Here is a 26746-nt window from a genome sequence, read left to right as displayed (position 1 = left end):
AGGTTAGTTGTAAAAGCTGCACTGTTGAGGTTAGAGATACAGCACAAAAACAGGCCCTTCAGCCCACCGAGTCTGTGCTGACCAGCGACCCCCACACACTGACACTACCCTGCACACACTAGGGACAATGTACAATTATCACAAGCCTATAAACCTGTAGCGTGGGAGGAAACTGGAGATCCAAGAGAACACTCATGCAGGTCACATGGAGGATGTACAAACTCCGTACAGACAGCACCCGTAGTCATGATCGAACCTGGGTCTCTGGCACTGCAAGACAGCACCTCCACTGCTGCACCACCATGCTGCCCTACCTGTTACTTGCATGTTGGCACAACATAAGCAACAAGTTTGACCCACGAGCAGCCATGTGAGGGATCTGTTCATCGTGGTGTTTGTCGACTAGTTAGAGTCATACAGTGCGGAAACTGGCCCTTCGGCCCAACTCATCCATATTGAACAGGATGCCCAATATAAAACACCAGCCCCATCTACTCACATTTGGCCCACATCCTTCTATCCTCTGCAAATCTGCATGTCTTTGATATGTGGGAGGAAACACCTGGAATAAACCCACACGGTCACAGGGAGAACATGTAAACTCCACACAGACAGCATCCGCGGTCAAGATCGAACCGGGGTCTGTGGTGCTGTGAGACAGCAGCTCTACCAGCTGCGCTATTGTGCCACACCTCAGAATAGGGTTCCTGATTCTCTTTAGAAGGGTTTGGTTCAATTCTGCATCAAAGGATGCATCAGAGCTTAGAGGCAAGGTTACAAAATCAATTGCCTGGCCTGGATCAGAGCAACAAACTAACTCAGCGACATCACTTCCTGCTGAATCCCTCTGGTTTCAGACACTTGTTGATGGTTTTGCTCTCTCTGATGTACAGTCCTCTAATTGGTCTCGTGCTTTGAACTCGTGCTTGAAGGGTAAAGGAAGAAGCTGTTACCTAAGAGAGGTTTTTTTTTCTATCTCTGCAAACTGTCCTCTTGTGAAGTGTTTAAGAAGGAATTGCAGATGTTGGAAAATCGAAGGTAAACAAAAATGCTGGGTTTCTCCAGGGAAACTTCAGAGAAGCTGAGTTTTACTCCAGCATTTCTGTCTACCATCCTCTTGTGAAGAGTCGTTTTTAATTTGATGTCTCTGTCCCAGAACGTGGAACATAGAACAACACGAACAGGCACTTCAGCCCACAATGTCCGTGCTCAACATGATGTCAGGTTAAACTAATCTTCTCTGCCTGCGTGTGAGCCATATCCATGTGCCTATATAAAACCCTCTTGAGCACAACCATTGTGTGCATCAGCCTCCACCACCATCACTAGAAGTGTATTCCAGGCAGTGATCATATTCTGTATCTTCCCCTTCACTTTACCTCTGGTGCTTTAGTTTGACAATTGTATTTATATATAGTAACTGTCTATCCCATCTATGCCTCCCATCATTTAATATACTTCCCCTCAATGTCTGACACTGCAGAGAAAACAACCCACGTTTGTCCATTCTCTCGGGCAGCACAGTGATGCAACTGTAGAGTTGCTGCCTTGCGCCGCAAGACACCCACCCGGGTTTGATCCTGACTACGGGTGCTGTCTGTACGTACCTTGTACGTTCTCCTTGTGACTGCGTGGGTTTTCTCCAGGTGCTCCAGTTTCCGCCTACACTACAAAGACGTACAGATTTTGTACGTTAACTGGTGAATCTGTGGAATTAATTACCACAGACGGTTGTGGAGGTCGTCAATAGGTATTTTAAAGGTGGAGATTGACACATTCGTGATTAGTACGGGTGTCAGGTGGTAAGGGGAGAAGGCAGGAGAATGGGATTGAGAAGGGAAAGATAGATCAGCCATGATTGAATGGTAGAGTAGACAACGGGCTGAATAGCCTAATTCTGCTCCTATAACTTATGTATCTTGGAAACGGGAACTATGCAGGCCATTTTTTTCTCTCAAAAGAATGAAAATACGCTGGATATTAAATGGTATACTAATATAATGCTTTTGTTTTTATTCACTTTTTCTTTTATCCAAAAGATATAACAATTATTTCAATGCAAAAAAAACATCAAATGAACAAAGTGATCACAGTCATACATTTATATTCAATGCAATGAGGAAATAAATTTCACAAAATACAAAATTGAGAACCTTAAAACTATAAGCTTCTCAAGCGCCATTGTCATATAATGAAATGGATGATTAGTGTTAATGTAGAGAACAATGTGGTGTAGAGGAACACCTTCACAAGAGAGAACAGGAGACCAGTTTACAGAGCCGCTCATTGCTTCCATCAACAGTTTTTAAGATTACAGACAGAATATAAACTAATCGTGTTCAGCTGCTTTTTGGGTTGAGTCTTGTGAAGTTTCACCGTCTTTATTCACCTCATTTGACCAGGCTCCCTTGGGTTGGTTATTGATTTTATAGGAAAACAGAAAAACATAACCTGTTTGAAGGGAAATATCAGCAAATACTTAAGTGAAGTTTAAAAAAAAAATTATTGTGGCCTTAGGCAGAGGCCGTTCCTAAACCAGGCTGTGATGCACCCCAACTGTTCCTGCCAAGCTGTTCCTGAGTCTGGTGGTGTGTGCGCTTTCAAGCTTCTGTACCATCTGACTGATGGGAGTGGGGAGAAAGAATGACCGGGTTGGGACAGGTTTTTGACTTAGTAGATGGGCCTAGTCAAAGTAACCAAGAACGCTGAGGTCCTGTGCAAGAAGGGACGGAGCTGGCTGTACTTTTTGGGATGGGTCAGCACCTTCAACGTCTGCAGTAAGATGCTGCAGATGTTCTACCAACTGCTGGTAGCCAGTGCCATCATCTTCGCTGTTGTGTGCTGGGACAGCAGGGTGAAAGCTGCAGATGCCAACAGGATCTGCCAACAAGCTCATCAGGAAGGCTGGCTCCATCCTGGGGGCGGAGTTGGATTCATGGAAGGTGGTCTTGGAGGGGAGGGTGCTGCTCAAACTGCAGAGCATCTTGGATAAGACAGCTCACCCCTTCCGTGACGCACTGGGACTCAACCTGAGGAGTACCTTCAGCAACAGACTGGTTCCACCAAGATGCAGTACAGAACGCCACAGGAGATCCGTTTTTCCTGTGGCTGTCAAACTATACAATTCCTCCTCCTTCTGTCACAGGGTAGACTGAGTCTCCCCCCCCCCCCCCAATATTTGCACATCCCCTTCCTTTCGACACGACACTTTAATTTCATGGTTCATGTAACTAGTTTTATGACTGTTGGCAGATCAATTTCCCTACTGGGATAAATAAAGTTATATCGTATCGTATCATATCCAAACGTAACTCTGCGCGTCAGGCAGCATCTCTGGACGACATGGGGCAGGAACATTGGAGAATTGTTTTGGAAAAGCCAATAGCTTTTTGCCCTTAACCATGGTTCCAGAACGTATGGAAGGGAAGAGAACCAAAGAATGAATGAAAATATCAATAACCAGAATCAGAACTCAAAACGGCTCAAAGTCAGAAGAAATTTATTGTGAAAATCACATCTTTGTTAAACTTCATCTCAACCCTGAGCAAAGCTAATTTGAGGAAAATCACTTAGTAAGACCTTTTCAACTCAGGGCAAAACATTTAAGTCTGGTTCTCCATAGATCAGTTAGAAGTGCTTTCAAAGAAGCTTGTGAAAAGAGACCTCAATTGTCATTCCACAAGAAAAATATCATTTTATATTCTGTGCTCCATTTAATATTCAGGAGATGTCAGTGACACAAACCTTGAAATGAAATAATAGAACTTCTCTTTCCACAAAGAAAAAGGGAAACAATCAAAATGTTATTTTATTTGTCTAGGAGGATCTACATTGGAAGCTGTGTCTGTAACAGAATTTGTAACAGCAAATTCTCGACACACATTTGTTTCCAGAGATGAATGCCCGAGACAGGGAAGGACAAACGCTACAGAAATACAGCGGCAAAACTGGCAATCATGGTAGGTCAGTCAACATGTGAAGGTTGGAACTCTTGTTTGTGGCTATACCTGCTTAGAAAGCCTTTACTTGGAAGCACACACCACCAGACTCCGGAACAGCTTCTTCCCCTCTGTTATCAGGCTTCTGAACGGTCCTTCCACAAGTGAGGGTCCTGTCCGATTCACCACTACCACATTGCGGACTTTGGACTTTGTCTCTGGAACTGATGCGCTACAATGCTGAGAACTATATTCTGAACTCTGTATTATCCCCTTTATTATACTTGTGTTACACTGGATTGTAGTTATGCATGGTATATCTGACCTGTTCAGATAGCATGCAAAACAAAGCTTTTCACTGTACCTCAGTACACATGAGAACAATAAGCCTCGACCTTTGGCAAGAAACAATTCTCATTTCTGTAATGCCTTTCACAGCTGTGAACCAGCATTGGAAATGTATGTACTGAATGTATTTTTTGTTTGAAGTAACAGATGGGAAGAGGTGATACAGATTATACAACAAGGTTTCATAAACAGCAACTCAGGAAATGGCAGACCATCTACTTTTTAGTGAAGACACAAGGAACCACAGATGCTAGCCCTCGAGTCCTGGCAACATCCTCGTAAATCATCTCTGCACCCTTTCCAGTTAAATGACCTCTTTCCAATAGCAGGGTGACCACAACTGAACACATGGTACAGCGCAAGGTGACATGTATAATAGAGACACGAGGTACTGCAGAAAACACAAAGTGCTGGAGTAACTCCGCGGGTCAGGCAGCGTCTCTGGTGGGAATAGCTAGGTGACGTATCGGTTAGGGACCCTTCTTCAGACTGATTGTAGTGCGGGAGAAAGCTGGAAAGCTGAAAGGAGAGGTGGGGTGGGACAAAGTCTGAGAAGTGATAGGTGGATACAGGTGAGGGGGGGTTTGACTGGAAGGTGGGTGGGCAAAAGTCAGAGATGAAAAGGATACAAAAAATTAAAGAGAGGAGTGAAATGTGAAGCCAGATTTAGTCTGTGGAGATAGACACAAAAAGCTGGAGTAACTCAGCGGGACAGGCAGCATCACTTTAGTCTGTGGTGATGTTAGTTGAGGATTAAAGGTCACTAATGATGATCTCCCCTGCTTTTTAAGACAGTTTCATGGAATTTTGCAAAACCATCAGTGGAAGCAGACAAGATCTCAGGATAGATACTAAGTGTTGGAGCAACTCAGCAGATCAGGCAGCATCTCTGGAGAGAAAAGATGCATGACGTTTTGGGTCAGGACCCTTCTTCAGAATGAAAGCAGGCTCCACCCCCTACTTGCAGTCTGAAGAAAGTCCCGACGCCAAATGTTACCCATCCTTTCTCCAGAGATGCTGCCTGACCCGCTGAGTGACTCCAGCACTTTGTGTTTATCTTTGGTATAAACCAGCATCTGCGGTTCTTTGTTTCTGCAAGATCTCAGGATGACCCATCTGACCTCTGGGCGGCATGGGGTTGAGTCAGGTTGGACTTTGGGCTAAGGTCTCAGGTGTAGATCTTGAACCTGGGACCTTCTGATTAAAATGGAGAGTGCATCTGGTCAACAGTGTCACTGAGATCTCAAGACATAACATCACAAACAATGCTCCCTCCAAAAGGTGTGGAAATGGGACTGGGAAACCGTTACACTTTTGACCATATCACAGTACGTTATCTGTACAAGACCAAAAAAAGGGGGCACTTATGTGAAGCCTGGTGATGTTCAGGAACTAACCAAACGTTCCTGGCAGGTCTCCAACGGCAACTTGTTTGCTCCACCAAACGTGTCCACATTGTTGTCAATCCAGGGAATGACGTTGCCGGCTAAGTTTGCGGAGCAGTTGGCTATACTCCTGATGACGCCGGACGTGAGAATGTGGTCCCAGATGTTGAAGTGACTCAGTTCCCCGACGAAGGCTTGAGTTGCATCGAACCTCCCTCCAACTGCGTCCTGGACAAGAGCAAATGTACATACAGATGATCGTCGCAGACTCTCCAAAGCAAGTGACACCTTACCCCTCATAGGAATTAAGTTTGGGATTACATAGAACAGTGCAGCATAGGTATAGGCCCTTCAGCCCACACGCTGCCTCAGCAAGGCCACCAGCACAATCAAGGACCAGTCTCATCTCTTCTCACCTCTCCCATCAGGCAAGAGGTACAAAAGTGTGAAATCTCCAGATTCAGGCACACCTCTAGATTCAGGGACAGTTTCTTCCCAGCTGTTATCAGGCAACTGAACCATCTTATCAACAACTAGAGAGTGGTCCTGAGCTAACATCTACCTCATTGAAAACCTTCGGACTATCTTTAATCAGACTTTACTGAACTTTATCTTGCACTATACATTATTCTCTTTATCCTGTATCTGTACAATATGGGCGGCTTGATTGTAACCATGAATAGTCATTCTGTTGACTGGATAGCACACAACAAAAAGCTCACTGCACCTCAGTACACGTGAGAATACACTAAATTCCAGAGAAGGGTCCAAATGTAATCAAACTCTCCTTGCAGCGAATACTGTCTAATCCAGGAGATATTCTGGTCAACCATTGCATTCTGCCCAAACCCTTCACATTCCTGCATTGGGGTGACTAGAACTACACCTTAGATGCAACGGTTACATATTGTTTTAAACAAATCCAAGACGAGTTTTTGAGTAGAACCTCTTTAGTCTTTAGAGATAAAGAAACAGACCCTTTGTTCCACCGACCAGCGATCCCCGGCTACTAACTTACACACCAGGGACAATTTTGGTTGCTATTGTCTGTTACTATTTGAGTTAAGACTTTGAATCTTAGAAAAGCGCTATAAAAATTAAATTTATTATTATTATTGATTTATTTACAATTTTACCAAAGTCAATCAACCCAAAAACCTGTACATCTTTGGTGTGTGTATGAAGCCGGAGTACCCAGAGAAAGCCCACAAGGTCACAGGGAAAACATAAACTCCATACAGACAGCACCCGAGGTCAGGATCGAACCCGGGTGTCTGGCGCTGTAAGGCTGCAACTCTACTGCTGCGCCACTGTGCCGTGCCACCACATCTTTTCAATGATTGAGAGTCGTGAAAAGGAGAGATTGTACCCAAGGAGTTCAAGAAAGCGACAGAACATCAGATTATACCAACTTCTCTCCATGAAGTTGTGGGAGGCTGAGGGATGACTAGGACACTCACCTGCTCCTGGCCCAGGATGAGGACACCACCTGCTTTGATTGGATGCCAAGGAGCTAGGTTCTCTCCCGCGCCACGCAATTGGCCATCCTCATAAGCCTCCCACATGCCATCTCTGGTGGTCCACGTTATGCAGATGTGGTGCCACTTGCCATCATTGATAGTCAAGGGCAGTGGAGCAACCTGTTGAGGAAATACAATGATTAAGGTCAGCAGCTCCCACTCTGGGGTATAGAGTCATACAGTACAGAAAACAGGCCCTTCAGCCCAACCTGTCCATGCTGACCAACATGGCTCATCTAAGCTAGCCCCATTTGCCCACACTTGGCCCATATCTCTCTAAACATTTTCTATCCAAGTACCTGTCCAAGTGTCATTTAACTGCTGTTATAATACCTGCCTCAACTGCCCCCTCTGGAAACTAATTCCATATATCCACCACATCCAAGTGAAAACGTTGCCACTTGGGTTCTTATTAAATCTTTTCCTTATCACTTTAAATCAGTCCTTGAGTTCTTGATTCCCAACCCAGGGTAAAATAATGCAATTCCCTCTCTTCCCCTCCCAAACTCTAGTCGTTCTCCCAGTTCCACTGGTCACACTTTCCCCAGCCAACAATGGGCCATTGTGGGCTCCATCCTTCCCAAAGTCATCTGTTGCCGGCGCTGATTTGTTCTGCGTTTTTCTCACCTCCATGTTCCCCCCCACCCCCACACCACCACCTTCTAATTTCAGCCTGAAGAAGGGCTCCAACCCGAAACGTCACATATTATTTTTCTCCAGAGAAGCTGTCTGACCCGCTGAGTCACTCCAGCATTTTGTGCATCTGCAGTTCCTTCTTAAGACTCCAGTTAGAGAATTACCTGCAAAGGTGTCTCTTTCCTTCACCAGTACTCCTACTTCCTTGACTATAAACATTACACAGTCAATAGATTTTAATTAGATGCACGGTCGGTAAGTGATATGCACCTTGTCATTAATAAGCAGTTCTATTGGATTCTTTCCCCACTCGATGAAGACAATTTCATTTGATTGCCCGGCCACTGCGTAGGAGAAGGGAGTTCCAATGCCGGCAGATGACCGGGATCGTATCCACATACACACGGTGAAGGCGTACATCTCAGGCAGACTCTTCTTTATCTTGGCATACAGGTAGTTAGTTTGCAACGGCAATGACACCTTGAAGTCATCAGGTGCCTTAAACGCACTGCTCTCTGTTGGGAATGATAAACAATTTAAACAAAAAGCTCTTCACGTGTCAGAGGCCATTGATATGGATTCTTTAGAGGCCATTGATTGGGTCACTTCATATGGATTCTTTAAACAAAGCTTTGTTTCAGGTTAATCTTAGGCAACATATTTACAGTCCACCTAACATATTTAACATAGAAACATATAAAATAGGTGCAGGTGTAGGCCATTCAGCCTTTTGAGCCAGCACCACCATTCAATATGATCACACCCCGTTCCTACTTTTTCCCCCATTTCCCTTGATTCTGTTAGCCCCAAGAACTAAATCAATGTCTTCATGCATAACTCACCATTTGTCAAAAGTAATCTCACTTGCTGAGTATATACCTCAGGGGGCTGGTGCTCACAGCGCCAGAGACCCGCGTTCGATCCTGACCTCAGGTGCTGTCTGTGTGGAGTTTGCCATTTTTTTCCCAGTGAGCGCATGGGTTTCCACCGGGTGCTCCGGTTTCTTCCCACATCCCAAAGATGTGCTAGTTTTGTGGATTTATTGGCCTCTAAAAGTTCCCTAGCGTGGTGAAGGCAGCTTTCGGTACATTGGTCTTGATCAGTCCGTGTATGGAGTGTAGAAGTTGGAACGTTATAATACGGCGTGCAGGTTTGTAGGTTAATTGGCCTTTGTAAATTGTTCCTAGTGCATAGAATAGAACTAATGCACTGGTGATCGCTGGTCAGTGTGGACTCATTCGACCGAAGGGCAGCTTACAGCTAAAACTGAAGTTAAAATGTCCTCTTTATTTTTGTTATTAAAAACTTAGCCCAACTAATCCACACAAGATGCTCCCAATACAGTGGGCAGCAGAAGCTCCCAGCATGGGGTGGCTGTAGGGGGAGCCGCAAAGCCGCTCCCTGCTCGACCCTGGACTGGAGGATGGAGCCGGCACTGGCAGTAACGACAGACACGACGGGCGAGGGGCGAGGCCGGTAGGAGAGGAGAGGGCACCCAGGTCTGGCCTACCCCACCTTCGAGGTCGGCTGCGGGAGGCACCTCCCCCCCCGGGAAACAAAGGTGGACGGGCGTGGAGAGGGATGTGGCGTCCAAGGAAGGAGACGGCTGGAGGCCCCGCAGCAGCCTGGGGTTTGCCTGGAACGGGCCCCGCTCAGAACAACTAGAGCGCCAATGGACTTTGAAAATGGCGCCAAAACCTGGCAATCTCTTGCATGTGGTCTCAGTGGACTGTTTCCATACACTTTTCTAATCGGGTATAGTAGTACTTTACTGGACTGTACGTAAGAAAATAATTTTGCTGTGAGTTTGCGACATGTGACAAATAAAAGCACCAAACAACCAAATGTCAGTGACCTGGATGGAAATCTCCAACAGTTTTGTCCACGTGTTACCCACCTTTCTCTAGTTCCGTGACCCTCTCGTGCAAGGCATTCAGCACCGACTCCGTTTTGTAACGATGTGCCGCCGTCTCGTTCAGGAGCACGTACTTCTCATCTTCCAGTTCGGAGACTTTGTTGAGGAGCTGACTTTCCAACTCCCCCAGCTTCCTCTGAAGCTGCTCACGGAGATCGCCAGAGAGCGCCTGGTTGGAAATGTCAGGCCGTGCCTGTTGCTGTCGCAAAATACAAACACAGGACATTATGCATCGGGACACTTGGGGCGGCACAGTGGTGCAGCGGTAGAGTTGCTGCCTTACAGCACCGGAGACACAGGATCGATCCTGACTATTAGAGCTGCACCCAGTTTCCTCACACCTTCCAATGACGTGCAGGTTTGCAGCTAACTGAAGATAGGCACAAAATGGACTAACCCGGCAGAATCTCTGGAGAAAAGGAATAGGTAACGTTTTGGGTCGGAACCCCTCTTCAAACTGAAGGATAGAGAAGGCCAGAACAGGGCTGGCAACAGATAACCTCAGGAAGGGTGGAGCCCATTGTTGGCTGGGGAAAGATGTGCCGATAGGGATACAAGGATGTAACTAGAACTACTAGTTCTACTAGCAGTCTGAAGAAGGGTCTCGACCCGAAACCTCGCCTATTTCCTTCGCTCCATAGATGCTGCCTCACCCGCTGAGTTTCTCTTGTCTACCTTCTAGTTCTACTAGACCTGTATGTGGAAGGAACTGCAGACGCTGATTTCACTGTCATTCTGTTGTGTTTCACTGTCTGTATAACTTGTTATCAACAAGCCCACAGACAACAATGGACCATAGTTGGCTTCACTTTGCCTTGATCATCATTACTTTTTGCATATCTTTCATTCATTTGTTCCATATAGGGAGGTTGTACGGCAGTCGAGGTCACGACCTGTAACCCGTACTGTTGCCACGCAACGCCTTCTGGAGTACAAGCGGTGAACGTCAGGTAAGCACTTATTATGGCTGCAAGTACAGCGGGCCCGTCTTCTGACCCAGCATCGGGACTCCACGCTGACTGCTTCCACACTCACGGACCCCGAGCCGTCTGTCCCCACGCAGTCGAGGAGGGGGGGGGGGGGGGGGGGGGGGGGGGGGGGAGCGGGGGGGGATGGGGGAAGGTGCCGGTGCAGCACAGTCATTGACTCTGGGCGGGTGGAGGGACCAGACTGTCCCCAACTCTGCTGCAGCTGACGGGGACGTTGCCGGGTTTTCGTCCCCGTGTGTCTGCTGCCCGGCGTTGCCAACCCACAGCCCGTGACAATGCAGCCGCACAGGGTGGAGGGCAGCTGTGGCCGGACCCCAGGGGGAGAGTGGGGGCCGTCCCGTGGGATGCGCTCCTTCGGCCGCTTACACCTTGGTGCTCGGATTCAGAGCAAAAATACTAGAGCATTTGGTTCAGAACGCTCAGTCACTCTCCAGCCCTGAGCTGTCGTTGGCCAGGACTTGCCCTCAATCCACCGGCATGCTGCTCTTTCATAAGTCAGTGAGCAGCAGTGATTTTGGTGCTTTTCACTCACGGTTACCCCTATTTCCACAATTTTTACAGCGCAAAAATTGACCATTTAGGCGTTTTTTAACGGGTTAGAACTATGTGTTGCGTGTGTTACTAATGTATACTGGAAGCTGTCTTGTACTCCAGAAGGATTGTGCTTCTCCGTGCATCACGCCCTTTGACCTGATGACCTTACGTGCAACCACCTTATATTACTGTCTATAACTCATTTCCCTTTCTGCTGACTCTCAGTCTGACGGGCCTTAACCCAAAACCTATTCCTTTTCTCCAGAGATGCTGCCTGATCCACTGAGCTGCTCCAGCATTTTGTGTCTATCTTCAGTTCTACTAAACCTACTAGTTGCCAGCCCTGAATTGTTCTGGCCTTCTTTATTTTTCAGTTTGAAGAAGGGCTCCTACCCGAAACATACCCTATTCCTTCTCTCCAGAGATGCTGCCTGTTATTCCAGAATTCTGTGTCTGTCTTCAGTGTAAACCAGCATCTGCAGTTCTTTCCTAAGGATCTGTTTCAACGCCGTATATCTAAACACTGACGCTTGATCAATAAACTCTAAATCATGGATTATGAACTAACCTAATGTTCGCACCTTCATTATTGGTCATTGATTGTTGACCTGAAGTCAACATCCTGAGAGAGTCCAAGTCAAATTGCTCTGTAAATTGCCAATAATAAGTTCAACCACTGCATTCTAATGATGTGTAGAGAAATAAAGATATTCTAAAGGCACCATTGAGTCTCTTTAAGTCACTAAATCATTGGAATTTAGGGTAGCCAGAACTTCTACAGTTGCAAATATTTTACGAGCAGTTATTCTTGTATAAACAGCTTACTTAATATTATCGTCACGTGCCCCGAGTTTCAGAGAAAGGCTTTTTCGTTGGCTGCTATACAAACCGGGGAAGGACTGTACATGATTACAATCAAACCATCCAGTGTACAAAACCATGCACAGTGCACAGATACAGGATGAGGGGGTAGGGGGAAGACAAAAGGGACAGCTGTGGGGGTTGATCGCCGTGAAGAACAATGGGAGGGACCGGCGTGGGGGGGACGGTGGGAGAACAAACTGGGACTCAGTCTGGGGGAGGGGGTGCACTCTAGTTTTAGAATCCTCTGCCCAGGGGATAATTCGGTGTTTGTTTGTTCATTTATTCCGGTCAAGGCGCTGTGCACACGGCAGTCGCTTGTCCTTTTCTTTTTGTTTTCACTTTTAATTTCAAGTTTTTGTGCATCCACCTTGTGTGTTGTGACTGTCGGCAGACCCATTTCCCTCCGGGGATGAATAATGTTTTATCGTATCATATGGTGTCGTAAAGGCAATAAAGTTTAGTGCAAGATAAAGTCCAGTAAGGTCTGATTAAAGATGGCCTGAGGGTCTCCAATTAGGTAAACGGGAGGTCAAGATCGCTCTCTAGTTGGTGATAGGATGGTTTGATTGCCCGAATACAGCTGGGAAGAAACTTTCACTGAATCTGGAGGTGTGAGTCTTCAAACTTCTGTACTTCTTGTCTGATGGGAGAGGGGAGAAGAGGGAGTGTCTGGGGTGAGACTGGTCCTTGATGATTGTGCTGGTAGCCCTAACCCTAACACGCAATAATGACTGATGGGTATATCTAGCATTTGTTAGAAATACAGGTCGGGAGATTGTTTTAACCAGTTCATGGGCGAGATCATAAAAACATACTGTGTTCTATTTTTATCCATGGTGATGGGTCCCTTTGGAATGATGTTGTTTCAGATCAAATGTTCCATTAGTAATTCCAGTTATTCCACTCTCATCAACCTCAATCCCTGTTATTGCTTAAGTGCCTGACACCAGTTTTCTCTGCAAAACTTCACATCAAGGAACAAGGACCACATTTTTTGCGTTCTTCTAAACTCCCACGCATTTCTATATGCTTCAAAAAAAAAAGTCACAGCATGATTTTAGAACGCTCCCATCCCATAGATTATTAACATGCTCAGAAAAAATAAATCTGCAGTAACTCTTCATAATAAACTACAGGGAAACGGGGAGAAGGGAAAGAGTGAATATATTTTGATATGACCATCACACATAGGAACAGAATTAGGCCATTCAGCCCATTGTGTCTGCTCTGCTATACAATAATGGCTGATCTATTTTTCCCTCTCAACCCCATTCTCCAGTCTTTTCCCCATAACGTATGGTGGCCATACTAATCAAGAACCTATTTAATAATTTACCTAATGACTTAGCCTCCACCACCGTCTGTGATTCACCACAGATTCACCACCCTCTGGCTAAAGAAATTACTCATCTCAGATTCAGATTCAATTTTAATTGTCATTGTCAGTGTACAGTACAGAGACAACGAAATGCATTTAGCATCTCCCTTGAAGAGCGACATAGCAAACGATTTGAATAAAAAAATAATAAGTGTCCGGGGGGGGGGGGGGGGGGGGGTGATTGGCAGTCACCGAGGTACGTTGTTGAGTAGAGTGACAGCCGCCGGAAAGAAGCTGTTCCTCGACCTGCTGGTTCGGCAACGGAGAGACCTGTAGCGCCTCCCGGATGGTAGGAGGGTAAACAGTCCATGGTTGGGGTGAGAGCAGTCCTTGGCAATGCTGAGCGCCCTCCGCAGACAGCGCTTGCTTTGGACAGACTCAATGGAGGGGAGTGAGGAACCGGTGATGCGTTGGGCAATTTTCACCACCCTCTGCAATGCCTTCCGGTCGGAGACAGAGCAGTTGCCATACCATACTGTGATGCAGTTGGTAAGGATGCTCTCGATGGTACAGCGGTAGAAGTTCACCAGGATCTGAGGAGACAGATAGGCCTTCTTCAGTCTCCTCCGGAAGAAGGTCCATCTGTCTCCTCAGGTCCATCTATCTCCTTTCTAAAGATACGTCAATTTATTCGGAGGCTGTGCCCTCTGTCCTAGACTCTCCTGCTAGTGGATACATCCTCTCCACATCCACTCTGTCCAGGCCTTTCACTATTCAGGAAGTTTCAATGAGATCTCCCCTCTTCCTTCTAAACTCCAGAGAGTACAGGTCTAGTGGTGTCAAACCTGTAAACCCAATCACCCCTGAGATCATTCTGGTAAACGTCCTCTGGGCCTTCTCCAATGCTACAACATCCCTCAGATATGGGGCCTAAAACTGCTCACAATACTCTAAATGCTGTCTGTCCAATGCATTATAAAGTCTCAGTGTTACATCCCTGGTTTTATTTTCTAGTCCGCTCAAAATAAATGTGATTCTCTCACTACTGGAAGCATCCATATGGTCACATTAAGGCATGGACCACATACCTTTCAGCCAATTTCATAAATTTGATGGTGGCTTTACAGAGATGCACTCTCATCCCTAAGAGCATCAGATGGGGAAAACCAACCGGAAAAACAATCATTGCTAGAAATGCATAGCTGGTCAGGCAGCATCTGTGGACTGAGAAACAAATCTACATTGTCAGGTTGACAAAAGTGCCGGAGAAACTCAACGGGTGATGCAGCATCGATGGCCTCGACCCGAAACGTCACCTATCCCTTCGCTCCGTAGGTGCTGCCTCACCCGCTGAGTTTCTCCAGCATTTTTGTCTACCTTCGATTTTTCCAGCATCTGCAGTTCTTTCTTAAACATACCTTATCGGGTTAATAACATTTCATAGGAATTAATTTGTCACCCTGAAATGTTAATTGTTTCACTCTCCACAGAATGAGGTATTTGTAACATTTTGTTTTTATTTTACATTTCCTCTATCTATAGTATTTAGATTTTCAATTAAAAAAAAAAACAACCACATCTACGACTGTTGTCTCATATTGATATCAAAAGAGGTGGTAGTGGTGCAGCAGGTAGAGCTACTGCCTTACTACTTTTCATCCAGTTTCCTCCCACATTCCAAAGACATGCAGGTTTGTACATTAATTGGCCTCTGTAAATTGCCCCTAGAATGTACAATGCAAAAGTGGAATAACATAGAAAAAGCTAGTTCAACGCAGATATTGTGGGCTGAAGGGCCTGTTCCTGTGCTGTACTCTTCTATTCCATTCTCCTCAGCCTCCCTCAGAGGGTGGTATGTGTATGGAACAAGATGCCAGAGGATGTAGTTGAGGCTGGTAGTATAATAATATTTAAAACATATCTGGACAGGTACATTGTTCAGAAGGATTGAGAGGGATACCAGCCAAACATGGGCAAATAGAACGAGCATAGATGGGGCAACTTGGTCGGCAGGGACAAGTTGAGCCAAAGTGCCTGTTTCCTTGCTGTATGAATAGAAACATAGAAACATAGAAATTAGGTGCAGGAGTAGGCCATTCGGCCCTTCGAGCCTGCACCGCCATTCAATATGATCATGGCTGATCATCCAACTCAGTATCCCGTACCTGCCTTCTCTCCATACCCCCTGATCCCCTTAGCCACAAGGGCCACATCTAACTCCCTCTTAAATATAGCCAATGAACTGGCCTCAACTACCTTCTGTGGCAGAGAGTTCCAGAGATTCACCACTCTCTGTGTGAAAAAAGTTCTTCTCATCTCGGTTTTTAAAGGATTTCCCCCTTATCCTTAAGCTGTGACCCCTTGTCCTGGACTTCCCTAACATCGGGAACAATCTTCCTGCATCTAGCCTGTCCAACCCCTTAAGAATTTTGTAAGTTTCTATAAGATCCCCCTCTCAATCTCCTAAATTCTAGAGAGTATAAACCAAGTCTATCCAGTCTTTCTTCATAAGACAGTCCTGACATCCCAGGAATCAGTCTGGTGAACCGTCTCTGCACTCCCTCTATGGCAATAATGTCCTTCCTCAGATTTGGAGACCAAAACTGTACGCAGTACTCCAGGTGTGGTCTCACCAAGACCCTGTACAACTGCAGTAGAACCTCCCTGCTCCTATACTCAAATCCTTTTGCAATGAAAGCTAACATACCATTCGCTTTCTTTACTGCCTGCTGCACCTGCATGCCTACCTTCAATGACTGGTGTACCATGACACCCAGGTCTCGCTGCATCTCCCCCTTTCCCAATCGGCCACCATTTAGATAATAGTCTGCTTTCCCGTTTTTGCCACCAAAATGGATAACCTCACATTTATCCACATTATACTGCATCTGCCAAACATTTGCCCACTCACCCAGCCTATCCAAGTCACCTTGCAGTCTCCTAGCATCCTCCTCACAGCTAACATTGCCCCCCAGCTTAGTGTCATCCGCAAACTTGGAGATATTGCCTTCAATTCCCTCATCCAGATCATTAATATATATTGTAAATAGCTGGGGTCCCAGCAGTGAGCCTTGCGGTACCCCACTAGTCACTGCCTGCCATTGTGAAAAGGACCCATTTACTCCTACTCTTTGCTTCCTATTTGCCAGCCAGTTCTCTATCCACATCAATACTGAACCCCCAATGCCGTGTGCTTTAAGTTTGTATACTAATCTCTTATGTGGGACCTTGTCGAAAGCCTTCTGGAAGTCCAGATACACCACATCCACTGGTTCTCCCCTATCCACTCTACTAGTTACATCCTCGAAAAATTCTATAAGATTCGTCAGACATGATTTACCTTTCGTAAATCCATGTTGACTTTGTCCAATGATTTCACCACTTTCCAAATGTGCTGCTATCCCATCTTTAATAACTGACTCTAGCAGTTTCCCCACTACCGATGTTAGACTAACTGGTCTGTAATTCCCCATTTTCTCTCTCCCTCCCTTCTTAAAAAGTGGGGTTACGTTTGCTACCCGCCAATCTTCAGGAACTACTCCAGAATCTAAAGAGTTTTGAAAGATTATTACTAATGCATCCACTATTTCTGGAGCTACTTCCTTAAGTACTCTGGGATGCAGCCTATCTGGCCCTGGAGATTTATCGGCCTTTAATCCATTCAATTTACCCAACACCACTTCCCGGCTAACCTGGATTTCACTCAACTTTGCTTACATTCCAATAAACCTTTCAGAGCATCCCTAAAGCAATTTTACAATGTGGCCACTACAGTAACATTGGGAACATAACGGACAATTCTCAACAACCTTCTCAAAGAACAATGCGATTTTGACCAATGCTGAGAACTATATTCTGCACTCTGTATCTTCCCCTTTGTTCTACCTATTGTACTCGAGTTGGACTTGATTATATTTATGTATAGTATTGTCTAATCTGTTTGGATAGCATTCAATACAAAGCTTCTCACTGTAATAAATCTAATTATGAGACAGTGCAAGTTGCTCCTACCATGTGGTGGTGTGATAGAATCTTGGGGGCAGGATAAAGTAGGATGAGGGTGACTGGGTGACTGATTACTGGTACACACCTCACTGTTCACGTGACAATCCTCAACCTACAGTTTCATCCTGTTTCCATGCTCCTCGCAATGGTAGAGTTGCCCTCCAACTTTCTGACTCGGTTAATGGATTGCTGTCAACTATGTCAACGAAACACTGGTATAATCACAAAACTATGTGCGGAAATGCTGCTCATATACTGTAATGAATCACACTTTGTTTATCAAAAATGTAAAGAAAGTGGGGAATTAAGTGCATTACAAGAAGAGCATTAGGGTAAATTAAATCGATCGAATCTCAATTAAACGTGGGAGAGCTCGGTATTCAGAAGAAGGGTCTTAACCCGAAGCATCGCCTATCCATGTTCTCCAGGGATGCTGCCTGACCCACTGAGTTACTCCAGCACTTAGTCTTCATGTCTGAATTTATCACCTAGTATATTGATTTTAATTAATGCTAAAGCCAAAGTGAAATACTGTTTCACTTCATTTTGCTCACTTTTATGATCAAACCATCACTATTATACATTTCATCCTAATTCTGGACCTGATTATACTTTAATTCATTTTAGTTCACTGCATACCATTATTTTAAACCACATTAATATTGGTATGGACAGCACATAATGTTATAAGTTATAAATACATTATATGAAGGAATTATTAGCTATGCAACATGAGCTGGATTGAAATTGCAATGAGAGCACTCATTCATTTTCAATGGCATCAAGAAAATATATGTGCTGTTTAAGAAATCACAGATAAATATCTGAATCGTATAAAATGGGGACAATTTTAAAATACACATAAAATGTGCAATTTTTCGTGGCATTATAATTATGAGTGTGTCCAAATAGAAGAAGCTAATAATAAAAATTATTCTTATGAATTTTAAATATGAAAAAAACATAAGCAGTAAAAGGCCATTCAAACTGTCGTTCAATCCCACCATGGAATCCCATTCACTGGCTTCCCATCTCCCACCGGATCACCTACAAAATCCTGATCCTCACCTACAAAGCCCTCCACCATCTACCCCCCCCATACCTCACTGACCTCCTCTCCCCCTACCAACCCTCACGGTCCCTCAGATCCACATCAGCCGGTCTCCTCTCCATCCACAAGTCCAACCTCCGCAGTTTTGGGGACAGAGCCTTCTCCAGGGCAGCTCCCAGGCTCTGGAACTCCCTCCCCCAACTGATCCGCAATTCCGTGTCCCTCACCATCTTCCAGTCCCGCCTCAAGACCCATCTCTTCACCTCTGCCTATCCTTAGCCCCACGTGCCATCCCTTTTCATCTGTGCTTGAATTGCCTCATATTGTGTTTTGAATTGAATTCTGTCTTTACTTTGTGTACTAATCATATCTCTACTATTTATTTCATTCCCCTTACATGTTTTTCCTCTACCTGCTAAATTTTTGTAAGGTGTCCTTGAGACTCTTGAAAGGCGCCCATAAATAAAATTTATTATTATTATTATTATGGAAGATCTTTTTATCTCAAACAATTTCCATGCACCAGTCCTGCATTTGGTTCAGAGATACAGCAAGGAACAGGCCCTTCTGACCACTGCATCCATGCCAACCATCGATTATCTGTTCACACTAGTTGTATGTTATCCCACTTTCACATCCTTCACACTAGGAACAATTTCCAGAGACCAACTAACCTACAAACCCGCACGTCTTTAGGATGTGGGAGGAAACCAGAGCACCGGGAGAAAACGGGGTACTGATTGTGGATGATCAGCCATGATCACATTGAATGGCGGTGCTGGCTCAAAGGGCCGAATGGCTACTCCTGCACTATTGTCTATTGTCTATAAAACCCACACGGTCATAGAGAGAATGTGCAAACTCCACATAGACAGCACCCAAGGTCAGGATCAAACTCGGGTATCAGACGCTGCGAGGCAGCAGCTCTATCAGCTGCACCACGGCGCCACCTGGTATTGTAATTTTCTTCATATCTATTCTATTTGCTTGTTTGAAATTCGATATCCCAGAGGATTGTGGAGGCTCAGTCACTGACTTGACTCAAACCAATGAATCATCTGTGTGTCACAGTGGTCAACTGGTGGAGCTGCTGCCTCACAGCCCCAGAGACAAGATCCTGATCTTGAGTGTTGGCTGTGTGCAGTTTGCACATTCTCCCCGTGAACACGTGGGTTTCCTCTGGGTGCTCCAATTTCCTCCCACATCCCAAAGGCAGCATGGACTCAGTGGGCGGAAGGCCCTGTTTCATGCTGCATCCAAACTAAATGAAAACCTGACAATAATTAACTAAACTAAACCTCCAATTCCATGAGTGGAACTGCAGATGTTGGTTTACCAAAGAGCAACTCAGCGGGTCAAGCTGCATCTCTGGAGAGCATGAAAGGTGACATTTCTGGCTGGAACCCAATCTGAAGAAGGTCCTGACCCAAAATGTCACCTATCCATGTTCTCCAGCAGTGCTGCCTGATCCATTGAGTTACTCCAGCACTTTGGGTCTTTTCTCCAATGACGTGCTCGAAGTATCTATTATTCCGTTGTGTAACACCTTAAAGATTGTTAGCAGTCCTCATGATACATCTATTTGTTCTTCCTCATTATGCTTCCTCATTCCTCAAATAAAACCATGAACTTCCACCATCCAGATATGGTTTGCACAAGAGACTGCAGAGACTGGAATCTGGACAAGGGACCGGAATCTGGAGCAAATAGAGCTGCTGGAAGAACTGCGAGTCAGCCAGCATCTGTGTGGAGGGAAGAGAACTGTCAGTGTTGAATCAAGATGAAGGGGGGCAGATGAATGGTCGCAACAAGAAATATTAACTGTCCAGTTCCCCCTCCTCCTCTCCCCACAGATGCTGCCTGACCCCTTTAACTCGATTTTCTTGCTGCAGAATATGTTTTATTGGATTAAAAATAAAGCATAATAGATTACAAACTGCACCTTCTTTAATAATAGGCTTCCACTTCTAACCAAGAAATAAATCTGATATAATCTGGAGACCAAATGTCTAACAATTGGGCTCAATTTCATTCACACACGTCAAATATCTCAATGTTCTGTTCGTGTAGCTGAATGGACAAAATGTTATACTTACTCTAGAATTCAATTGCGAGTTACTTATTGAACTGATTGCTCTCAAATTTACTGATTCTCGGAAACGCGCACATTATAACTAATTAATTAGTTTAGATCTCTTTACTCGCATCCGGAATTACATCACGATGTGCCATTTTTGTGGTGTGAGCCTTCACCAATTAGATCTTTTGAAAGAATCAGCATGGAAACAGCCTCTTTGGCCCACCGAGTCCACGCTGACCATCGATCACCCGTTCACACTAGTTCTGTTATCCCACGTTCTCATCCACTCCCCACACAATCACAATCATACTTTATCAGCCAAGTATGTTTTGCAACATACGAGGAATTTCATTTGCCAAGTCAGTCATACAAATAAAAAGCAACAGAACACACAAAACACATTTTAACATAAACACCCACCACAGAGACTCCACATTCCTCAATGTGATGGAAAGCGGAAAAAAGTTCAATAGGGGCAATTTACAAACCCATACATCTTTGTGATCTGGGTGGAAACCCCAGCACCCAGACGGAACGTACTGGCAAATAAAATTAAATACGTTTATTACAAAAGCCTCATCGATCATTTTGTCTATCCGAATATTAAACTGATTGAATACTGTTTGGACATTAAAGAGTTCCACACCGTGGATCAAGTTTAATGAAGCCAGTCGTTAAATTGAGATAATTTAGTATTAAGTGAATTTATCAGCAGGAACCTAACAGTCAGCCATATTCATTCCAAATTAGAAGCATAAAATCAGTACAATAATTGAGGGAATAAATGTTAATATTAAATTATCTTATTTTCACAAACTTCCCTTCACCCTAAAAATAAAACACTTATTTTAATATTTGGTAGATTTAGATAAGACTCATTTAACATAAGCCAAATAACATCATTCAATCTGCAAAATTCCCCAAGTACATCCTGGTTGATTACAAATGGTTTTTGATACATTCAACCCAGTTCTTTTAAATTCATCCGCACACAAATAACTGATTCAGCCTCAATTATTAAAAAGGAAGTTTCTTCAAAAGATCTCTCTTCAAACTGTCAATTTCTGGATGTAATTGCAAAAACCTAAGTAGGAGGGATAGATTTGCAATATAGCCGACACTTCTACAAATGATAATAACTTTATTACCAACCAGATACAGTGACCTAGATCTTTGTCTCCAGATGACATGTTGGACTACTGGCTGTATTGTAAATAGGTCATGTCCATTAATTCATAGTCATAGAGCCATACAGTTATACAGACCCTTCAGCCCAACATGCACACATCGACCAACAGGTCCCATCTACATTAATCCCACCTGCCTGTGTCTGGCCCATATCCCTCTAAGCCTGTACTATCCAAGTACTTGATTAATTATTTCTTAAACATTGCAATAGTCCCAGCCTCCTCTGGCCGCTAGTTCTATACACCCACCACCCTTTGTGTGAAAAAGGTACCCCTCAGTTTCCTGTTAAATCTTTTCCCCTTCACCTTAAATCTACGTCCTCTGGTTCTCAATTCCCCTACTCTGGGCAAGAGACCCTGTGCATCTACCCAATCTATTTATTTCGTGATTTTATCGCTCCCCCCCCTCCCTATAAGAACATGCAACTGTTGAACTAATAGCATAGAGGAAAATGAGTGACGTAGGAAGATGGTGGGGGTGGGGGGGGCGGGGGCTGGGAGGCAGGAAGGGGGCCAGTTTAATTGCAACTTTCAAAGGGAAATTGTATAAATATTTAAAGAGGAGAGAACTCACAGGATGAAGAATAAATGGGGAGTGAGGTCTAATTTAAAAGTGTCTTCAAAGCAGTGGCTCGAGGGGAATGTGTTGGTTTCTCGTCTGTCCTTCTATGTACGCTTCTATACTGCAAATAACAGTGACTACATCACATCCATTGACAGGACAGAGTACGGAGGGAGCAGTGTTTCAATGCAGACGCAAAACTAATTAGTGAATGGGTTCTGTCCAATTTTGAAGCCCAATGATACAAGTTTGGTCATATTGTCACAGTCTATTTCTGTCACTGTCATTAACATTCATCACTCGAACCTCTGAGATAGCCCAAGGCAAAAAACACCTGTCTTAGCTGATGCTTCTTACCAAGATATTGGTGCTTGTTGATGAATTCTCTCTGACTAAAGGGAGAACGTTCTGCTGTTTTATGCTCCCTCTGCACTCGAGGCAGTTCATTATATATAATAAACTCTCCAATGCGCTCCGCAGTATCCCCAATCATCAGCATAATCTGTGGCCAGGCTGGCTAGTGTGAAGCGGGGGAAAGTCCTGGTGTTATCCATCCCGTCTCCTAATGCTACATCTGTTCACATGGGGTAGACAGTCAGAACCTCCGCCCTCCCATCCCATAGCTTTAAGGTGATAGGGACAAAGTTTTTTTTTAAATGTGTGGGCCATTTTTTTTCTACACAGAGAGCGGTGAGAACCTGAAAGGCATTGCCAGGGGGTGGTGATAGAGGTACATATAATAGTGACATTTAAGAGGCTTGTAGGTAGGCAGATGGAAATTCAGGGGAAGGAGGAGTATGGACCACGTGCAGCCAGAGATGAGTGTATCACGGCATCATGTTCGGCATGGGGATTGTGGGCCAAAGGGCCCGTCCCTGTGCTGAACATAGACACAAAATGCTGGAGGAACTCAGCGGGACAGGCAGCATCTCTGGAGAGAAGGAGCCAGTGATGTTTTAGGTCGAGACTCTTCTTCAGACTAACAATCCCTGTTCTGAAAAAGGGTCTTGACCCGAAACGTCACCCGTCCCTTCTCCCCAGAGATGGTGCTCGTCTCCGCTGAGTTACTCCAGCATTGTGTGTCTATGTAAAACAGCATCTGCAGTTCCTTCCTACACTGTGCTTGTGCTGTACAGTCCCACCTCATCACAACCATCCTGAAGCGGTTTAGCATTTCAGAACCACGGAGAGCTCCGACCTGCTGTGTGTACAGGAGAGTGTGATTCAGCACCATAGGCAGGACAACAGCTCCTTGCAAAAACCATGGTCACACATACGAACAACACCCCATCAAGAACCTAGATATAACAACCTCAATTAGCTGAACCGGTCCTTCGTGCTTCCTTACTGCCGTGTATGTATCTGCCTCAACCATCATCTCTGGGTAAAATGATAAGAAAGGTTTCGGGGGGATATGGGCCAAATGGGACCCCTTTTGATGGCGCAGTTTCAAAGTTTCTGAACAGCCAGTTTCGGTTTGACTATGACTCTAATTGTGCTTCAAATCCCCTCTATACATCCTACCCCAAACCTACGCTCTCTAGTTTTAGATAACCCCGCAACGTGGGGGGAGGGAGGAGACTTTAATACAATCCTCTGCTCCTCAATTTTGATCATCTTTGTCCAATCGCCCTTAAATTCCGGGTGCGGAAGACAGCTTTAGCGAAAACACTTGCAGCTGTTTTATAATGGGCTCATCTGAATCCCCTCTCCCGCCACCGAAGACGCGAAACATCGCCTGTCCATTCCCTCCACAGATGCTGCCCGACCCGCTGAGTTTCTCCAGCACTTTGTACTTTACTCCTTATCCCTACAAAGGCAATTCCTTCCTGATCTATTGAGTTGTTCCAATATATACATATTTTTGATTTTAATTTCAGATTTCTCGAGTTGGATATCCAGTGCATGGATGTTCAGTCCACGGGATGGGCTCTGCTAGGGGGGAAGTCAGTACCAGCGGCTATTCAGTTGCTGGGAGCGAGGGCAATCGGGTAACGACACGGTCTCTTATTTTAAATCGGTGCACGTTGCAGCCCGGTATGCCGTGGATTAACCAGTCGGCACAGACACCCGGGTTCGATCCTGACCCCGGGTGCTGTCCATACGGAGTTTGGCCCTGTGACTGCGTGGGTTTTCTCCGGGTGCTCCGGTTTCCCCCCACACTCCGAAAACGTGCATATGTATGTGTAGGTTGATTGACTTCTGTGAATCCTATATTGTCCCTAGTGTGTAGTAGGATGGTGCTAGTGTAGGGAGTGATCGCTGGTCGGCGCCGACCTAAGGGTCTGTTTCCACGCTGTATCTCTAAAGTCTAGAGTAAAGAGCCCCGGTTGCAGATCAGACCTCCCTCCCCAGAAATCCCTGCCCCGCTGCTTGCTGGACTTATCTGCATCCGTATCAGCAGCAGACTTCTAGACTTCTTCTCGGCATCATTGTTCTTCTCTCTCGCAGAGTAAGGTACGGAATGCAGAGTGTGGGCCGAGTGGCCTGGGACTTACCTCGAGACTCCCCAGTCTGTCCTTGAGAGACTGGATGGTCCTGCCCAGGTGGTCGACCACCTTGCTGTGGTCTCTGGGCAGGTCGCCCATTGTGTCTTTGCCGTTCGGCCGGTCAAACGGCTTCCTCCTGCTCCCTTTGGTCTTGGCTTCCTTCTGGGCGCTCTCGCATCTGCTCAGCTTGCCGGTCAGTTCGTTGACGGTCTCCTTCTGGTGGCTCAGGGTCTCCTTCTGCTGTAGGATGGTCTCCCTCAGCTGCATGACCGTGGCGCGGAGGTCCACCTCGTGTGAGGGGGAGCCGGCCTGGATGGGAATGGGTGGCACAGGGCAGCTGGGATCCGCGTCCAACGGGAGGGAGGTGCAGATGAACCGGGTCTCCTTGGCATCCTGGCCGGGGGCAGCCGAGAAGCTGGTACCGAGGACCAGGAAGATAGTGGCGGCTAGCAAAGGCAGCATGTTTGGGGGAGGAAGGGAAGAGGAGAGGAGGGGAGGGGAGGGGATCGAAGGGGGAAATAGCAATGCAGCCGGCTGTTTGGGGAATGGAGGAAGAAGGTGACAAGTCGTAAGTTCGGTTGGAAATCCCACCGATTACTGCTGTTGGCGCCTTCAGCTCAATGTATTTATTGGTGCCGATGGATTTTGCGTCAGCGGATCTCCGAGCAATGAGCGAGCCTCCAGGTCTCCAGACTCCGCCTACGTGGCAATTTCCACATCAGTCCTCTTTGCAAGCGGCAAGCAAAGAAAGTGGCAGGAGGCACAAGGAACTGCAGGTGCTGGTTTACAACAAGATAAAAACCACACGAAGTGCTGGAGTGACTCAGCGGGTAAGGCAGCATCTCTGGAGAACATGGATAGGCGACGATGGGCAACTTGCTGGAATAACTCAGTGGGTCGGGCAGCATCTTTGGAGATAGTGTGTAGGGAGGAACAGCAGATGCTGGTTTAAACCGAAGGCTGGAGTTAGCTCAGTGGGACAGGCAGCGTGTCTTCAGTCTGAAGAAGGGTCTCGACCCAAAACGCCACCCATTCCTTCTCTCCAGAGATGCTGCCCGTCCCGCTGAGTCACTCCAGCTTTTTGTGTGTATCTCTGCAGATAAAGGATGGATCACATTTCAGGTGAGGATCCTTGTTCAGACTTGAGGAAAGTCTTCTTCTTGTTCTTCTTCTTGCGTATGGCGTGCACAGCCTAAAGTTGTAGAACAACTTGTTCTATTTGATCTTATTTGATTGTGCATGCCAGGTTGATTGCATTCGTTGAAGCAGGGCGGATCACGTGAAGGTTGCAATCTCCCACCTCACCTAGTGAGTCAGAAGACATAGTATACTGGATTTAACTGACTCTGACTCTTTGTCGGGTACATCGAACAATCCTTGTTCAATACGTACCAGGGCCCCCATCCCCGACCTCTACCTCCGCTACATCGACGACTGCTTTGGTGCCACCTCCTGCACCCACACACAACTGACCGACTTCATCCACTTCACCACCAACTTCCATCCGGCACTCAAATACACCTGGACTATTTCCGACATTTCCCTACCATTCCTTGACCTCACTATCTCCATCGCAGGTGATAGACTTCTGACTGACATCCACTATAAACCCACTGACTCCCATGGCTATCTGGACTACACTTCTTCCCACCCTGCTTCCTGTAAGGACTCCATCCCCCACTCCCAATTCCTCCGTCTTCGCCGCATCTGCTCCCAGGATGATGCGTTCCACACCAGGGCATTGGAAATGTCCTCATTCTTCAGGGAACGGGGGTTCCCCTCCTCCACCATAGATGAGGCTCGCACCAGGGTCTCTTCCATACCCCTCAACACTGCTCTCTCTCCCCATCCTCGCACTCGCAACAAGGGCAGAGTCTCCCTAGTCCTCACCTTTCACCCCACCAGCCGTCACATACAACAAGTAA

At 45.8% G+C, this 26746-nt stretch overlaps 1 protein-coding gene across 1 annotated transcript; it reads right to left on the bottom strand.

The window, feature by feature from the left end:
• Window positions 1–1897: 1897 nt before the first annotated feature.
• LOC129706947 (neuronal pentraxin-2-like) lies at window positions 1898–25662 on the bottom strand. Its single transcript, XM_055651621.1, has 5 exons — window positions 24831–25662; window positions 9725–9941; window positions 8098–8342; window positions 7132–7311; window positions 1898–5899 (listed from the first exon to the last, which is right to left on the bottom strand). The coding sequence occupies exons 1-5, from the start codon at window positions 25281–25283 to the stop codon at window positions 5672–5674; spliced, it is 1323 nt and encodes a 440-aa protein (XP_055507596.1). The 5' UTR covers window positions 25284–25662; the 3' UTR covers window positions 1898–5671.
• Window positions 25663–26746: the final 1084 nt, after the last annotated feature.

Source organism: Leucoraja erinacea, chromosome 20 (assembly GCF_028641065.1).
Source record: "Leucoraja erinacea ecotype New England chromosome 20, Leri_hhj_1, whole genome shotgun sequence".
NCBI classification, from domain to species: domain Eukaryota; kingdom Metazoa; phylum Chordata; class Chondrichthyes; order Rajiformes; family Rajidae; genus Leucoraja; species Leucoraja erinaceus.
The sequence above is the reverse complement of the archived record's forward strand: the minus strand, read 5'-3'. Positions and strand labels throughout refer to the sequence as shown.